Source organism: Tachypleus tridentatus, chromosome 7 (assembly GCF_004210375.1).
Source record: "Tachypleus tridentatus isolate NWPU-2018 chromosome 7, ASM421037v1, whole genome shotgun sequence".
Classification (NCBI taxonomy): domain Eukaryota; kingdom Metazoa; phylum Arthropoda; class Merostomata; order Xiphosura; family Limulidae; genus Tachypleus; species Tachypleus tridentatus.
The window spans coordinates 17,319,495-17,339,401 of record NC_134831.1 but is presented as its reverse complement, the minus strand read 5'-3'; the positions used below and the strand labels follow the sequence as shown (position 1 = coordinate 17,339,401).

General features: G+C 33.5%; 1 protein-coding gene across 1 annotated transcript in view; it reads right to left on the bottom strand.

Moving 5' to 3' along the window:
* The window catches only part of LOC143255212 (xylosyltransferase oxt-like), a 62,548-nt gene that overhangs the window by 9,833 nt on the left and 32,808 nt on the right, over nt 1-19,907 (bottom strand). The window contains exons 12-15 of the mRNA XM_076510511.1: nt 19,782-19,887; nt 9,719-9,921; nt 3,063-3,197; nt 626-814 (exon numbers count right to left, since the gene is read on the bottom strand). Coding sequence (XP_076366626.1) covers nt 626-814; nt 3,063-3,197; nt 9,719-9,921; nt 19,782-19,887 — 633 coding nt within the window. The remainder of the gene's footprint in view (nt 1-625; nt 815-3,062; nt 3,198-9,718; nt 9,922-19,781; nt 19,888-19,907) is intronic.

Below are 19,907 nucleotides of genomic sequence, written 5' to 3'. Positions count from 1 at the left end.
CTTTCAACATCTCAACTTCAAATTTCCAATCAGTTTAAGAATGTTAGTATCCTGAATCAAGGTTCAGCTTTTGTCCTAGTTTTAACTCTTGTTACAATGAATGTTAAAGTAAATTGGTGATTTTATACACTATATTAATTTCTCTCACTTTTGAACAAATTTATAAAGAAAGCTAAAAATGTTTTATTTCAGGCAAAAAACAATATATACACAAGAATACTGGATGTAATATAAAATACAAGATAAGAAAAAGCTTACCAAATTAGAAGTAGCTTTTTCAAGTTCTTAAAAAAATAAAATTTCACTGCCTTATGTGGACAGATCATACAGTATTAATTATACATATAATCACATTGCTTTTTTAAATTAAAAATCTTTGTGTCAAATTTACAAAAACTAAGTTTATTTAAATTGCAGGATAATAAAAATATTAACTCTAGAACTTGCCTTTATTATTTGTACTATTAGCAGAAAAATATCACTAATTTATTGCAAATCAGAATTAAATTAATTAGCATTCAGTCACATTATAACTGCTGTTTCTTTTACATCACTTATACATACTCTTGTTGTATAATGAGAATAATTTCAAAAAACTGAACATACAAGCAATGTGTATACACACCTGACTCCCCATTTCTACTTTCACTTCATATGAGCCTGCCACAGTTTTGATAGGGTCCATCCATACAAAAGTTGCTGAAAACTCCTTACCTGGACCCCACTTGTGAAGAGCCACTGGTTCAGAAAAAGGTCCAATTATTCGACCAAAGTTTCTGAACACTTGTTCTTTCAAGTCAAAGTCTGTTCCCACCTACAGTGATAAGTAGCAAAACCAAAATTGTAAACTAACAATCAAAAAGTATTTCAAAATAATAAACCATGTTATTAGTTAACACAGAAATGATATCAATTTCCAACCAGGACAAGGTTTTATGAATCTATTTATAAACTCTTAAGTTTTCAAAGTCATTTTAGTAAACTTAAAGAAAATCATTTACACTAGTCTATGTTTTTCCACCATAGCGTTTTTAAATAGTAAAATGGAATTTAAAACATTTCTAAAATCTCACTGTCATACTTTACTCTGAGGAATTATTCTTGACAGAAAAAAATACACTTTTTTATTTGTTGTATTTCATCACATGAGCAGTATTTATAATAACATTTTTCTCACAAATTTTCACATTAATTAGACTGACATCTAATCAAAAATAAAACTTCATTACTAATTATTCTAGTCGTAAGCACATATATATTCCTCTTTAGCACACTGGTTAAGAAGTAGTTGCCACAGATTCACCAAAACACTTGAGAGATTTATTTGTAGGAATGTGACAAACATGCAGTATTGTAAACCATCTTCAGCTGTGGAAAAAACATGCAGAAAATATATCTGGAGACATTCTTTGCAGAATGCAAAGGACTGTTCCAGATGAAGTATTTAATTAAGCCTTAATCATCCTTGAAGAGAGTCTTATAACTTATTGAAAGATTACACCAAGATTTTGGCCTATTGGCCTACCTTCATCAGTTACGAGTAAAATAAACAATGGTGCTGTGAATTACATCAGAAAAATATCATACAGTGTGAATAATCTTTTGAAATTTCTTATTGAAACAAAAAACTAACATAAAGTCAAGATGTCGTTTATAAACATAACCTAAACAATGTTCAAATTGATAAAGGTGGTGTAATGTTCCAGGTGGAACAGGAACATTTGTCACTAACTTGCTTCTAACAAAACTCAGATTGCTTTGACTGTTGCATCTACAGAAATTGCAGGAACATTGACTGAAGGAGGATGAGATAGTTCATTCTGTCTTCAAGCTACCTCTTAATTTACCTCATGCTGAACAGGTTGTATGGATGGAAGACCAAATGCAAGGGTGTTTAAAGAATGTAAAATGGTAATATGTGATAAATGCCCAACGGCTCACAAGAATGTGTTTGAAGCTTTAGATAGAACACAGAGAAATATCGGACAAAAGGACGTGTTATGTTATTACTAAAAGTGCTTTTATACACTCTTCTTGTCATTGTAAATTGTAGAAAAAACAGCAGTGAAGTATATTCATGTAAAAGTCACATCATACATATAAAGAGATGTTGAAAAAGTGACCTTACATTCAAATTTACAAGTGCATTTAAGTGGTGACAGTGAAAGTGGTATATTTTCAAAACTTCATAAATTAGTGTTGAAAAGATTCTAATCAATCACATCACTACTTGAGACAAATGTGATAAGTTGGATAAGGATACAGAAGAGCTAGAAGAAAATGTGTTCCCTAATATTTATGAAGTTTTGTAAAAAGAAATCTTGCACCTAAAAATCATTGTTAATGATAACAATGATCAACTATTACACAAGATTCCTGCACAAGAATTCACCTACAGATCAACTGACAATGTTACAGTTGTTTTCACTTCAAGAATTCCTTTGCCACTAATGATTACCCCTTTTTATATAGAAAGCTACAATTTCCAGTAACAATTTGTTTTACAATGTCAATTAAAAAGGTACAAGTTTAAAGGTTGATGAATCATTCCTAAAGCAGTCTTGCTTTTCACATGATTAATTCTGTGTTGGTTGTTCAAGAGTTAAATCTCATCAAAACCCACGTACATCATTTGAAGAAGGAACAACAGCCATTGTGGCATGTCAACAAGCTTTAACTGTGGGTTTGAAAATCAAAGGTTTAGATAAAAATCAAAATGCTATAAAAATTTCCTTGTGATTTTAAATACCTATTTCTAGTAATCTAGACATATGTGCAAGGAATGGGTAATTCAGCTAGTAAAACAAAGATTACCACATTCTTCCTATAATTTATTGTAATAAACACTTCACACATTTAATACTTTTTTTACCAATTAAATGAGCAAGAATTACTGTTCTAATTATTACAAACATAAATAAAATTTAATTTGAAATCTCACTAAGTTTCAAAACAAAACCCTACTAAAAATCAGTGTGCAATAAATTAATGAAAATAGATATTTTATATATATATTTACAAGATTAGTTTGTAATGTAATATACATCAAGTATTTCTTTTACCTGAAGAAACTTCAGTCTTCCAGTAGGTCCCACTGGCTTATGGACAATATAGTGCTGTCTTGGTCGTGCCTGTACCTCTAGAAGTACAGGAGACGGTATACCTCGAGCCACAGCTTGAAACAAAACTAATGTCCCCTGAAGCAAATTTTTATAAACAAACTATCATACTTATTACTATACTACAACATGAAGTGAAAGAATATTCAAACCAACTAGTACTGAAATGGTCAGTACTTACAGTTAACTGTTGATAAAACATTAGAAATATAACATAAGCTATATACAGTCATAACAAAAAGAAATTAAAGTACTGGACTAAGCATTTGAAGTTATCTTTAAAAATCAGAAAACATATTTGCAATTGAAATTATGTCATTCAGTATTTCTTTTAACCCTCTTGCTCTAAGTAGGTCAAAACATACATCACAACTTTATCATTATGGTGTGAATAACTTAAAACAAAAATACAGTAACTAAATTAATTTAATATTATTTTTGTATTACACAAGTTTAAGCTCTTAATTTTATTATGAAATATTTCTTTAAATCCTCAATCTCCCCTCTTATGAGAATTGTGACGTGTTTGCTAAGTTTTCCCTCTTTTCCAATTTATTTACCTCCATTCTTAAAATTACTTATTATAATAGAGATATTATTGAGAAGCATAATTTTTATAGCCTTCAATTATATTTGTTTACAGTCATAAACTAGAAAATAAGTTTCGGTCTATTTGTCATGTCCACCTGTCACATTCTTTCAGTTCCAAATTGCCAACAGTTCTTTCTCAAATCTTATTTATAACCACAAGGAAGCCAAAGCTTTAATTCATCAAATTACATATATTACATTATTTTCAGTATACAGTACCATTTATATCATCTTCAGTTTGAATGTTTCTCTTGCACTGGTCATGTTGACACTCTTAAGGATAGATTTAAGACTTGTATGCCATAGTTAGAAGAGATTCTTTGTTTTGTGCATGGTATTACTCTGTGTTCTAAGGTGCATTATTTAAGTAAATACAAGTTGTTTAGTGTACTACTACCATCAGTATAAAAAGTGGGCTTAAATTTCATCAGCAACTGACAGCAAAACAAATTAGGTCACAGGTAAGTGATACAATTCTTGTTTTTCGTGTATGTTCTTATTATTAGAAAAGTAAAATGTAAGAATTAAAAGTTATTAGGTTAGTTAAGATTATATTAGGTAAGATAATGAAAAAATATTCTTCATAGGGTATGCTCTTGAGCAAATCAGGTAGGTCATATAATATAGTGACATCAGCTATTCATTTGTCAAGTGATTTTCAGCTTGTATGGTAGTGTTATTAGACAAGGTTCAAAGAGCTATAAAAGAAAAAAATAAGTTTAAACAGATGTACACTATCACAAGCTTTAGGTTATTTATGATGAAAAATTATAATATGCAAGAATTTGCAATCTCTCTAGAAAGAAAAAAAGATTTACTTCATATTTTTCATGATGGCTACAAATTTGGTTAAATTAACCATGTGAATAGAGAATTATGGTTAATAGAACATAATTTTATCTGTTAAAGTTCTACTGGAAAATAAAAAAAGGAAATTTTTTTTAGAAGGTTTTGGAGATTAACTGTCTCAGTACAGGGTCAGTTCCAGGGACTGCTCACAGGACTATTTTCATTTGTACATAGTTGTAATTCAATAACTTTTCAATACAGTGTATCTTAAAAAAAAAAATTAGTGGCATTTAATACACATTGTAAGTATTTTGTACACAAAAAATCTTTTTTTTTGCCCATTAATATATCAAGTATTTGATTTTAATAGTATGTGTGCAAAGCAATTTTCTTATTAAGATTAAATATACTTTCCTTTATTTCATAAATCTCATATTTCATTTGTTTATTCTCTAAAACCTCCCACCAACATTCCAAATATTTCTTTTCACTAAAACTTTATATTTCATCTTTAATTTTCTCTACCCTAAATCTATACAATTTTAGTCAATCTTACAGACCTTGTAACCACCAAAAGAAAATAAATCTAAATTACCTTTTTTTCTTTCTAGAAATGACTTCAGAATGTAACATGAATCTACATTCATTCATCCCAAGTAGCTTTAAACTTGTAACAGTATACATGTATTTAAAATTAAATATTATTTTATTGCTCTTTGAATCATCTCCAACTACTAATCACACGATTATAATGACATTTAACCCCACTTTTTTTTTTAATACAAAGGGTAGTAATGCACTATATAATTTTTATTTAATTAAATAATACACCAAAGAAACACAGAATCATAACATGCAAAATACAGACAGTGTCCCTTAACTATCACAGTTTTTCTGGCTTTCTAACTATGCAACAAGGGCCTTTACAAATTCATCCAAGAAAGTCATTATCTTTCCCATAAAAGCAAAACAGATAATTCTCCATTCAGAAAATAACATTATGTAATACATCAATTGACAGATGAAAAGCTTCACTTGGTATTGGTCAGAGATAATAGAGAGTTTAATGTGAAAGATAACTATTAACAAATCCTTACAGAGAGGATGTGACAGATCAGCATGGCAAGAGGGATCTGATTTTCTATTTCATGACCCTGTAATCAAATAAAATTGAAGACTACATATAATATGGTTTATTTAAGTAATAACAATTTTATAAAGAGTAATTTAAGTTTAAATTAATATTTAGTGGAGCAACAGTGGACATTATAGAGAAGATGCACTTAGAAAATGTCATATGTCACCCAAGGGAATTCAGGGACTTTTAAAATACTGATATATATAATAAGGAACTTAAAACTTTTATACTATTAAAATATGGAGTAGGTATCAGAATGACTGGTATGGGTATTAACACTTACTGATAAGAAAAGAATCACGTTTCAACCTTCTTAGAACATCTTCACATTAAGAAAGAGAGAGTGTTTGAATGTGACCATAGATGGACACATCTTAGGGATGAGAGTATAAACGAGCACTGGATTGTAGGGGGCGTTGCAGGTGGATGTTAGGTTATTAATTAGTATAGGTATAAAGGTGTTCCTTTATACTGGTTTCATTTGTCGTATAAGTAGGATTTCTTTGATTTTGCATTTGTTTCCTTACTTAATATCTGGGTGTTTTCTATGGTTATGTTGTGTTTATTTGATTTGCAGTGTTCAAAAACGTGTGAATGTGTTTTTTTGTATTCTTTGAATCTAGTTTTCACTTTTCTGCTTGTTTCTCCAATATAGAAGTCATGGCAGTGTTGCACTGTATTTTATAAATTATGTTGGTGTCGTATACAGCAACTAAAACCAATATTAAACCAATATAAAGGAACACCTTTATACCTATACTAATTAATAATCTAACATCCACCTGCAACGCCCCCTACAATCCTGTACCCATTTATAGTCTCGTCCCTAAAACGTGTCCACCAATGGTCACATTCAAACACTCTCTCTTTCTTAACCTGAAGATGACCTAGGAAGGTCAAAACATTGTTTTCTCCTTATCAGTAAGGTGTTAATACCCATACCAGCTGTTCTGAGATATATTTTTATTTCAAGTCGGTTTCTTGTCATCAAGTAAAATATGGATTACTAGCTAACAATTTATGCTATATAAATTGGAAAAACAAAAATAAATTATATTTTTGTGACTTTCATTCAAAAGTTTATTAATCTCATGACATGCAGTAAGAGATACCCATCATGATAGGATGAAGCAAATAACCTTTAAAAATTTGCAGATGAAGAAACCTTTTTAATATTAACCCTTTAATGTTTTTCTGGATAAGTTTCTGTGTTACAACAAAAATTTAATTAAACACCTTTACTATCATTGTATGTGAAGGAAGTTAATATTATATTGTATGTTATGGTTCACAGTGTTATTTTATTCACTTTTAAGTCCTTTATATCAAAGTAAACATTTAAAACTACTTAATTGTCACATGACCAATGAGCAATTAAAGTTCTGCACTTTGGCTCTCTATCTTCAGTAATACAATGGTATTTGAGTAGAGATATGTCCAGACAATAAGATGTTTACATAGCTTTTTGACTCATTCATTTCAATGAATATTTGAAACAAGTAATGTTTTTTTTTCAATCAAGGACCCTCAATAAAGGGGGGTAACTGGGGAGACTGCCCCTAAGTCTAGGGTCATCAGGGGGCTTATACAAAAACTTGCCAAATTTACTTTTTTCAGAGTGCATTAAAGATGTTGCCAAGAAGAAGACATGGAAAGTTGCATTTTATATTCAACTGATATTAAGGGGCCCATATGTACATAATTACCCCTGGACCCAGGACAGCTGCTACACCCACATTCAACAGATTTCTTCAAGCTTTATAGACTGCACGTTAGAAAAAGGTCATTTACACTACATTCTTGCTATCATTATTTTAAAAATGGCATACAGTTGCCCTCACAGATTACATGTAATCTATTCGACCGGCTATATAGCACTTAAAGAGTTGTATCTCACCTAAATTTGTAATAGTTTAAACTGAATTTAGGTCTTATAATTACATCATAGTTATATATTAAAATACATAATTAAATATATTTTTAATGTATACCATACTTTGCATCTGTTCTCAAAGCTTTTGATAAAGGCATATGCATATCTCCAAAAGAAACTGTATTGTGGCTCAAGGACACCATTGACTTGTGTTGAGATAAATAAGTGGTAAAGGAAAATAAGACATTAATAATTATTTACATGTGAAAAGGAAAATACCTGAAATAAGTTCAACAAAAGAAAAATCTTTAAAGGTTTTCAAAAAAAAATTTAAAAGCTATGTAATTTCTCTCTTTCATGATTTTAAATATTCCAAGTAACTATTTTTTTTGCATTGTACATTAATGATAATGAAAAAACAAAAACATTTACCATAAAAAACTTTTGATATCCTTTAGGAGGTTCTAGAAATTACATAAATGAAATATAAAAACTATACGACAAATAAAAGTATTTTTATACTTAAAATGAAAATCACCTTAGACTTGAAGTATTTCAACAGTTTGAGTGCAGAAAATCAGATTTTTTAATGAAAAAATTAATATGTTCATTAATACATATAGTATTTTCATATACTAATCACAGTGCTAAGTGATTTCCATATTAAGATAAAAAATACTTTGTCTCAAAAATTTCAAATTTTATTTGCATTATCTTCAAGACATTCCAAATATATTTCAATTTTTTGTGTTATTTTCTCTACCCTAATTATATATGGGGTTGGTCAAATTAACTAGCCTCATAACCACCAAAAACAGCACAATAGATCTAAATTATCATTTTTTTCTTTCTAGAATGGATTCAAATTGTAATTACATTTGTTCATCCTAAATAGCTTCAAACTCATATACATCTTATATTTTATCACTCTTTGAGCCCTCTATATCTACTACTTGCACTACTGTAAGTTGTAAATCACATGGTGAAGCTCACATTATGCAATCAAATTACCTAACACTTAAGTTACTCACAAACATATATTGTGAAAATTTTATTATATTATTTATTTCACCTAATATAACCTTAAGCAACATAAAAGTTTCTTTCATAGTACAAAATAAATGCAAATGTAAAACAAGAAAAGTACTTACTTTTGTATTCCAACTGTAATACTACACTAAATATTTTTTATTTGATTAAGTAATTCCCCAAAGAACACAGAATAATAATGTCCCATACGTATCAAAATACTTCCAGCTTTCTAAGCATGTGAAAAGATCCTTTAAAATTTAATCTATATTTGATGTGTTTACCACGGGATTCTAGCTTCAACTGAAAGCAAAACTGACAATTCATTTTACATATCATAAACATAATATACGTTATTTCATGAAGTAAAATCTTGGCTTTTCATTGGTTATAAGTACTACAGTATTGAACATCATAGAGGACAAATGGAAGTTTCTGAAAGACAGGATGTGACAAGAGATACCCGATTTTCTATTTTATAGCAAGGTAACCAAATAAGATTGAAGGCTACGAAAATTATGCTTTGCTTAAGCTATGATTACATTATAATAAATATTGGAATGGTGATAAATAAATCAGAGAGGATGGGATACATACAGCAAATGTCTGAATTCTCACAAAAGGGGAAATTCTAAACTTTTTAAATATTACTTTATAAATGTAAGATCTTAAACCTCATATGCTATTAGAATATGGTTATGAGCAACATTTTTATACTATATTTATTGGTGTACTATAAAAAGAAAGTATTTTAATTAAATTTTGAACATAACTCATTACAACTTCATGACACGAGCAGAAAATGATGTTCATGGAAAGAGTGTTAATGCTTCATGTTTTATAAAACTGTAAATTAAGTGTAAATAATATGTTTAATAACATTGGGTATTATCTACGATCAGATAAAACTTACAAAATGGTTTTTAAACATAAAATATGAAACCTTAAAAATGATTAATACGACATATTTCTTTTTTAAACTACATATCCATAAAGTAAACATGTTTGTTTACTTTAGTTTATATTTTACACTAAGTATATATAACCAGCATATAAAAATGCTATTTAGTTTTGAAAACATCACTAAAGTCATATGATGTTTCAAATTAAATTAAAAACTAGTCAGTTTTTCTGTATTATTTTTTAACATATCTAAAGTATTTGGTTGTAAATACAAACTTTGTACACATCGCTGTCAAAGAATAGTGTTGCTTCCTCAACTTCTAGTGGCATTACACTGCAAGGTTTAATGGCATCACCTAATTGTCGGCATGCTAGTCTGGCAAGACTTTGATAGAGGGAGATTTTTGCATCATTAGGAGGTGGTGATTTATCTTTTTCATGATACTCATTCTGCCAGTAGAAGCTTATTCCTGGTGAAACTGATTAAGCAAATCCCATTTGATTATCACAAAAAATAAATAAATTTCTGATGGTAAAAATTAGAAAAGCAAAACTTACGTATACAATTTGAATGAAATTAATGCTATGGGACAGTTCTCTTTCAAAAACAATAATTCATGGATTAGCACACTAACTGAATAGAAAACACAACATTCGAAATTCAAGGTGGATTTGAACAATACAATATTTAAATAATATTGAAGCATTAATGACATATTATAAAAGATTATTAATAAATAATATATATCTGAATTTCAAGCAGTTACTTATCTCTTAAATACTGCTTGCTTATCTGTGGCAGAGCTACGAAGTTTATCTACTGCTATCTGTAATTTTGAACTGCTCTTCATATGGAAAGACAGCAGCATCTATCTTGACCTATTCTTTACTAGTGAATGATAAGAATAACCACTTACATGGCACAAAAGACAAGTATGTTTGGCACCGATTTTAAGTTCTACAACCCACAGAAAGCAGAGCAAACAACCTAACCATTAGGCCCACTGAAGTACTGAAAGTCTTTCCTGTTGAACATGCAATTTACATTTGTGAACATACTTAGCACAATGCAGAACACTTGTATCAACTTATCTACAATCCTTCACTCTTCCATCTTCCACATGACTCAGAAGATCATATATAAACTCTTCCTTCCTGTTATAATTCAGATTTCAAAGTTGTAGCCATCATAAAAAAAAAACACGTATTCTAGCTACGAGAAAATGGGTGGGAATATATTTAAGAGGTAAATTATATAAATTATACCCATTCTAATCCTAAAAACCTAAAATATAAATAATTAAAACTTACCTCTGAAATACTGAAAGCCATAATATCCACACTGAAAATTAAGAACTTGAAAGCCATAGAACTACAGGTCCATTGCAACTGAGCATTTAGGCATGAATATAGAAAGTCTAGACTACTGCTACAGTGTAACGATGTGATAAAGCAGAACCTGAATAAAAGTCAATATACTAGAACCAAGGGAAATCTGAGTAGAGCAAACTAGCCTTATGAGAGACAAGACAAAATGAGAACACTCAAATTGATATAATACACTGAGCAGGGTATCTCATTATTCTACACACCCTTTAATTAAAAGGTGTGGTTGCACAGCATATATGTATTTGTGGAGCCATCACATTCTCACGTGTGGTTAGATTGTCAGGGTCGGGTGGCAAGGCTCTGTAATTTACCTATAGTGGAAGATTTTCGAAGAAGTATACTAATGACTGTGCATACTCCTTGGGGTAAAAAAGACAACTTGTAAAAAGACAAAATTGGGCCAATAAGTGGGCATCCAAGGAAAATCAAAGTGGTAAGATGATCCTTATCCTTGTCAGAGCTATGAGACATGTGGAGAACAGTTACCTTATCTCTGATGTATCAAATATTGCATGGAAAAGGTACCTGCTGATGTATTATTTGTTAACTTCCAGAGGACATCTTTCTCTCATGATCAATTTAATAAGATGTATACTGAAATTCGCTTAAAAGGCATTTAGGAATATCACAAACAATTTGGATCTAGTGCACAAGTAAATTTTGTTAATGTAGCCTGAAGAAGATAAACAAGTGAAACTCTGTATAAAGGTTTTAACAGCCTTTTCTAAAAGTCCCAGTATGTTCAAGTTAGTAATGAATAGCCCAACAGAACATAAAAATGTTCCTTAAAACAAGAATCAAGTTCTGTCAGTATGTAACACAACAGGCAAAAGAACTGGTTGCCTTTGATCACAGCCCAAGTTTTATATAGGAAAGCATTTTATCATAAATATAAAACCTTCTAAAGTACATCAAGAAATTAGAAGATATCAGAACAGCTTCTGCATGATGTTATCAAAATGAGGAGAAAATATTTAAGTGAAAGATGATAAAGTGAACAAGTTTAAGAGGGTGAAGCCAAGAAACATAAGACTAAACCCAAGTCCCATGTTGGGCAATAACTGGGAACATGAAGTTATGAAAGATAAAGGCCAGAAAGAGATCTTTGAACAATGGTGACAAGAGATTAATGGATTCCATGAATCTGAAAATGGCAGATAATGCAATTTTGTAAACATCTATTGAAAATTATAGTAAGTACAATCACAAAATAAATACATAAAGAAAAACAATTTATTCAAGAGATCCAGATAAAAAAGACAAGTCTGATATAAAAACTCTGAAGGGTAGTCCAACAAAACTGACAAATAAACAAAGAGTGTCTACCAGGATAGGTTAATGTTTCTGTAAAATTCGTAAAAATAATTCGGCTTCTCGAGCAAAGGACCAAATAACAGATAACCACAAATTTGTAGAAGTTTGATTGATTGATTTAGTGTTTTATGGCACAAAGCAGCGAGGCTATCTGCACCAGACATTCGGTAAAAATGTAAAACAAAATATATAAAAAAATAATAAATAAGTGTAGTAATAGACATAAATGGAAATGAAGGTAAAACAAAAAAGTATAAAACCAATGTTGACACCTAGTCTACAATGTTAAGATAGAAGGCAGAGTATAAGAAGTTGTAAGGTATTTACTCTAGCAAAAAGGTAATGATCATAACCCGCCAGGAAGACTAACAGGTAAGTTCAAGAACCATCGTCAGTCACCTGAAGTTGGTCTTTCCAGTCCTGGTTCCAGGTTATGTGTCATAGCAACCAGTATCAAAATGTAAAAGAATAGAAGTTTTAAAAGATACATAGCAAAATTGTAACAATGAGTAGCCAAATATCCAGTAAAAAGATAAAGTCAAGTAAATAGAGTAAAATTTGTAAAAGTAAATGAAGGTAAAAACAAAACAGCAATTAAAACAGAAAATGGTGTAAAAATCAATGGTGACATCCAGTCTTCAAAGTTGTAAAATATTTACTCTAGCAAAATGGTAATGAAGTTTCGAAGTATATTGTAAAGATAGTTGCAAACGGCAAAGGTGTAGAGAAGGTTCATGAGATTCAATGTATATACTTTGAACTGGAGAGGTACGGAAAGCCCCAGTGCAGAGTTGAAGTCCTTGGTGATGAATGGGGTCCAGCATCTTTAAGGCCAGGCATCAGGAAAAACATTCTCCTGCCAGATCCGGTTGAAAACAATCAGAAGAACATCAAGAGAAGCAGGAGATAGATGGTGCAGCATGTCATAATGAATATCATCAGGTCCAACAGACATACTGGCAGACCGATGAAGGGCCATTTTTAGTTCCACCAGGGTAAAGGGACAATTATAGTCAAAGAAACAGTCAGTTCGAAAGGAAAGAGGTGATCGCTCTGCCCGAGTCTTGATGGCCAGGAAGGTGGAGGAACAAGCAGAAGTGCTAGATACCCGCAAAAGCTTTCACCTAGAGTGTTAGCGATGTTCCGAACATCAGTCACCTCCTGACCATCAGAGAGTAAGATCGAGAGGGGGACAGAATTGTTGTGCCCATTATCCTTTCGAATCCTGTCCCATATGATCTTGGAACTGGTAGTAGAAGATATGCTGGTTGTGAACTTAATCCAAGATTCCTTCTGGCTTTGACGCCTTACCCACCTAGCATGTGCACGGCCCGTTGGAAAGCGACCGGTTTGAAAGTGTGGGATATCTACAAAAGTATCCCAGGCCCGCTTTTGAGCCTTCCGTGCTAAGTGGCAAGCAGGATTCCACCACGGATGAGGATATCGTGGAAAACGTGTCGAGGTTTTAGGAATACACCGACCAGCTGCATGTGTAATACAGTCAGTTACCGCTGCTACACAGTCATCTATTGATGGCTGATTTACGACGGCAGGATCAAGTTCTGCGAGAGCAGTGAAAGTGGACCAGTCTGCCTGATCCAGCTTCCGCCGGGGCACACGGGTAGGGTGGCATCGACCACGGCTAGTCTCTCTCAAAAGGATCGGAAAATGATCACTGCCTAGTGGATTACTGTAAACCCTCCATGAAAAATGGGAGAATAATGAAGGGGAGCAAACTGAGAGATCAATAGCGGTAAAGGACTGACTAGGTGCATGAAAGTAAGTGGAAGAACCAGTATTGAAAAGAGAAAGATTGTGATCAGAGAGCATCCGCTCTACAGATCGCCCCTCCCATCAATAATAGCACTTCCCCAGAAGGGATGATGTCCATTAAAATCCCCTAGGATTAGAAAAGGAGATGGCAATTGTTCAACGAGAGCATCAAGATCTGATTGATCATATGTCTCTCCAGGGGACAGGTACAGAGAACAAACAGTGATGGTATGACCCAAGGAAACACGGATGGCTACAGCCTCCAAGGGTGTGTTGAGTGACAAAGACAGGGTGGGCACGTGTTGATCAACCAACAGTGCCACCCCTCCATGTACTCGACTATCACACAACCTGTCATTTCTGTACAGAGAAAACTGCCAAATGGAGACAGTATCAGCAGTTTTGAGAAATGTTTCTTGTAAAGAAAGACAAACAGGATGGTAGGAAGCAATCAGTGTTTTGATATCATCCAGATTAGAACGTAAACCTCGACAGTTCCATTGTATCAAGGTGGCCATTTTTAAGAACGGGTAGGTGAAGTGGCTGGAGAACCCTTCGGTTTACGACCACGTCTTTTTTCTTTACTGTCTTTAGTCGGAGGAGGTCTATCAACCTCCATGGATCCTGCTCTGGGTCGGGTGGGCAGGTTTTTGTTATTGGAAGGGGAATCCAGTGACTGAGGATGCGAACGAATAATTGTTTTGTCTCTTGTGCTGGGAGAAAAAGATGTATCAGAAGAAATGCCTGTATTTGAAACTGAAGGACGTGGATCTTGAGGTTTGTTGGAGGAACAGAGATGGGTGTGGAAGTCGATTCAACAACCTTTTTAACCACGGAGGTCAAAAGGCTTTTCATTTGTTTTGAAAACGATTCTCTTGGAGGCACAGAGAGATCTGTCTGCACTCCCACTGTAGTTGTGGAATGAAGTGCAGCAGCATATGTCCGAGATGGAGTTGTGGACAGCAATTTCCGAGCCTCAGGATAACTAATGTTATGTGTCGTTTTCAAACGCTGCACCTCTTTTTCCTCCAACCATTTTGGGCAAGAATGAAAGTAAGAGGGGTGAGAACCATTGCAGTTTACGCAATGTGGGTTCATGTCACAGTCATAGGCATCGTGGTCCTTGCCTCCACAACGAGCACATGTCAGGGAACCACGACAAGATGTCTTTGAGTGGCCGAATCTCTGACATTGGAAACATCGAAGAGGGTTTGGTATGTATGGCCAAACCCTGCAAATGAGATAACCTGCCTTGATGGTGGCAGGTACACGTGGTGAAGTAAATCTTAAAACGAGGGTATTTGTTGGCAGTGTAACTCCATCTTTGCGAGAGGAGATGCACCTCACTGCAGAAACTCCTTGAGTGGAGAGACCAGCGAGAATCTCTGACTTGGGAACGTTCTTCAAATCCCTTTCAACAATAACTCCTCGTGAAGAATTCAAGATAGCATGGGGTGTAACCTCAATAGGTATATCCCCAATTGCCTTTGAATTCAAGAGGAGTTCACTGTGTTGGGATGTGGATGTTTCAACCAATATGTCACCAGATCGAAGTTTCTTTACTGACTTTGGAGAGCCAGCAAGTCCCTCTAGTCCCTTTTGAATAAAAAAAGGGGACATTTGCCCTAAAGGTTTTTCCGAAAGAGAATGTAATGTAAAAAAATGAGGTACGTGTGTTACTGATGTTGAAGATTGCTGTTCTGAGTATTCAAGACGTGGTCACTTACCCATTGACCGTTTTTTTACAATTTTATTTAAATTTTTTAGAGGATTCATAGGAAAAAGAAAAAATTTCGGTACCCACTGACCCCACCCACCATGGAGCCCTACAAGGGGACCCACTACAAAGTCACGCAAGGACAATGCAGCAACGCCAGGGTTTCGTGAGCACTATACCCAAACACCAGCATCAGGCACAATGTCCACAACACCCGTTGAGAACTTCCAACACTGGTACTTGGTTGACTCTAGCCCAAGTGGACCAGCCGATTGACCCAAGGGGGGCCACCCAAAGGCTGCCCGTCTACAGGAATTCGAGGCCAAGGTGGTGTGTTAGGGTTGGACCCCTCAACTACCAGGATCCTCTCCTCCCCTTCGCGGGTCGCCACACACGGCAAACACGTGAGTGGATGTTTAGATCCCAGAGAAGGTAACCAGATAAAACAGAACCTTCCCTGGGAGGTCCCCTCACCACGTACAGGAATCCACACCGAGGGGAATTTGTAGAAGACAAATGTTGTGAGAAATTGATGTTTGTGGTTGTCATAAAAAACTATTTCATAGTAAAAATCAGATAGGTATCCTATCAAAGAGGAAACCATTGATAAACTATCCAAAATGAAGAAATGAGGCAAACCTGGCACTTATTTTGGCAAATACCTGAGTAAGAAGGCAGAGAGGAGGGTAGACATGTAAGAAGAGGTTGTTTGAGATTGACTCAAGGCATTTACTGCCCCAGAACTTTAACTTGGAGCTGGAAACCAGAAGAGTGGAAGAAGATATTTGTCCATTGTAACAAATGAATCAAACTTTGAATGAAGCTGTGAGATGAATCTCAAAGCTATGAACAAGAGACTATGATAACTGTTTATTGCACCAGGAATATGACAAATTCAATGGTGAACATGGTGAGAATGAATCCAAAGAAGTAGAGAAACTGTAGCTAAAGAAAAGCTGCAAGAATGAATAATACCCTGACTTTTCATTTAAGCCAGAGTGTAGTTGTCTATACTACAAAGTCCAAGATTCTAATGCATTGATGTGAGATGTTGCTTCATGAGGATTCCAATAACTGAAATGGTGCTGATTTCATGCCAACCTATTCAAGAAGTATTTGTGAAATTACAAAGGTTAGTGGAAGAAGAAAAGGAGATCCTGATATTGTAAACTCCTGAATCAACCCAAACTGGAGAAACTTCCAAGTGATAAAAGAAATTTATACTATATGGGTCAAAGGTCAAATGCCACTAAAAACATGTCAATAAAGATGTTACATTTGAATATGTTTCATGAGAATGACTTCATGAAGCCACCATGTACAAAATCAAGAAAGTTGTTTTCAGCAGTAAAAATACAAGACAGAATAGTATGTACACCCTTGTGCAAATTAATTGAAACAAGACAGAAAATTACAATTTTTTTCAATTTTTTACGTTTTATTTCTGAGAATCCAAAAATTACTCACAAATTAAAACATAATATGACCGCCTTTAATTTTTCAGAAGATCATTAATCCGCTTTGGCATCGAGTCCACAAATTGACTGCAATCTTTACTAATTTTGGATCGCGGTGCCACACCTCAATTATGGCCTCAATTAGCTTATCTTTCATAGTACAGTCTTTTCCCCGAAGTCTTTCTTTACAAATTGCCCAAAGATTTTCAGTAGGATTTAAGTCCGAGAGTTTCCAGGCCAGTCCAGCACCTTTATTCGCATTGTAGTCATAAAATTCTTCACCAGTTTAGATGTCTGGCACAGAGCCAGATCTTGCTGAAAAATGCCAGATCCATCTGGAAATCTCTTTTTCAATTCTGGAATGACTCTTCTCTGCAAAACTTCGATGTACTGTGGTCCTCACATCATATCTTCTACGATATGTAAGCCTCCGAAACCATAGTAGCTGAAAAAGCCCCAAAACATCTTCTTCAAGGGATGTTTTACGAACTGATTGATGTGAGATTCTTGAAGTTTCTCACCTGGAGATCTGTGAACATACAGACTTCTTTGACCCTGTATGAAGAAATGAGTCTCGTCACTAAATAACACCTTCTTCCATTGTTCTTGCATCCAGTTCTTGTATTTCAGACCCCATTTATACAGTTTTTTTTCATTGAGTTGGTAAGAAGTTGTTTTTTAACTGGTCTCTTTGTTCTTCTACCATAATTTTGAATGACATAATATTCCTCAAAATGTCATCATATATCCCAAAAATAGATCGATACTGCAAAACACAGCTAATGATGCCATCTGTGTTAAAAAATTACAATTAAAGGAAATCAGCAGGTCCAGCAAGCCTACACCGGCCACCATGCTGAAAATATTGTAAAATGACCATTTGTTTCAATTAATTTGTACAAGGGTGTACACCAGGTATCAAGCCTTGTAAATCCATTAAAGATGGCAGAACTGTCCCTTGAACCCTACTGACCTAAAGTCCAACACGCACAAAGTACTTTATTGGTACTAAATGAGATTTGGAAGTGTGGATGATTTACTCAAAAGACATAACAAGCTGGATGATCAATTGAGTTTGTGTAAAGGGTTAAATAGGCAAAAGAATATGGATAAACCAAGTAAAAATTTACTTTGATGTCAAGAGAATGAAGACCAGAAAATGCTTTGGCTACACAACAGGAAATATATGGAGCTAAAGAGAAGGGCAGTAAGTTAATAAACAACTCCCCATGGCAAAAAACATATTGCATGATGATGGATGAAAACTAACATGAAGATAAGCATCAACCTTTGTCAACTAACAGGCATAACAAAGAAACTTCTGTTATAGCTTCATGTTTTCCATTCTCATTTTCAGGTAAACACAAAGTTGAGAGACATCTGTGACAGGCCTCCAATCTCCCGTTTCCTATGAAACCACAATAAATGATTTTCACAGCTACTTTTTGAAGGAGATTCAATACTTCCTGATTCAGAATTTGATCCAGAAGTAAGAAGACAAGACACTGTTTGAACAGAATGATGATAAGACAGACAACAAAAATGAAAGCAAACAACATAGCAAAAGATCCATTTTATCCAAGAATTTTAAAACCAGGAGTTCCACAAATGAATGAATGATCTAGTATAGTAATTGTATGAAAGCTAAGTGTGCTAAGAAGTGAGCTGAAAAGATCTATCTTGTTTGCTTCTATGTTTGTTCATCTACAAGGAGAGAAAATAGAGCTAAAGTAGCCAGCATCAACTAAGACAAAAAATTAAAGCAGGAGGATAAATAGCATTTGTTGGCCATCTCAAAAAGAAATAATGGCCAGACATCAGAATAGATGCTATAACCATGATCAGTTAGTTTGTGTGAAATTCTGTGAAATACAAAATAATGCAAGAAAAAATCTTTTTTAAGGTCAACTGAAATGCTAGAGCAAGGTTAGAACCTTGAAACAAAGCAAGAAGATAGGCTGATGTGTCAAAAAAACATAACAGCCATACTTTAAGAGAAACTATATCAATTAGACCTCACTTAATGAAGACTGTAAGGCAGAAATTTGATCAAAACTAAAAAGAATCAGGAAAAAGAAAATAGCAAGTACCTAGTAATAACTGTGCAGCAGAAGAAAATATATATAAAAAAAATAATTTTTTCATATTTAGGTCTACTTATAAGAAACATGCTTTCTGCATAAGATCTACTTCTAGATAACCATTTTTGTTTTTAAATAAATTCCACACAGGTAGCATCAACTGCTTCAGAATACCCTTTGATGAGTCAACTTATTATCCAACAATGTCAGAAAACTCAATCTCATGTTAACATATCAACTGTTAGGCTATTAATTCTTATGATAATTAGCTTCACACATTCTAACTTTTCTCTGGCAAATCTTTTTCACTTGGCTTTACTTTTGACTCTCTTGCCATTCTATAGTATCTCACTGAGGTATTCTATAAACCTCCATAGCTTTGATCTCAATAACTTACAAACACAATCTCCATCCATTATCTGCTTTTAACTCTCTAATTATAAAATAACTAACAATCATGAAATATTAACTCACAGAATAAATTAAACAACCTTTCATATCTCACAAAACATCTTATTCATCATTTCTAAAAACACCTGTAGTGCTCTGTATAAATATTCAAAGCTTCTACAAAGATAACACACTTTGACAAGTATCATTTTTCTCACCACTTTCTCTTGGTCCTTTAATCCATCTTTCCACTTGTTCAATTATCTGTTGGTTAATTATAGGCTCAAATTTTCGACCAAAAAAAAAAGGACGGTTTTCTGTTGCCTAAGGATATAGACAAAAAT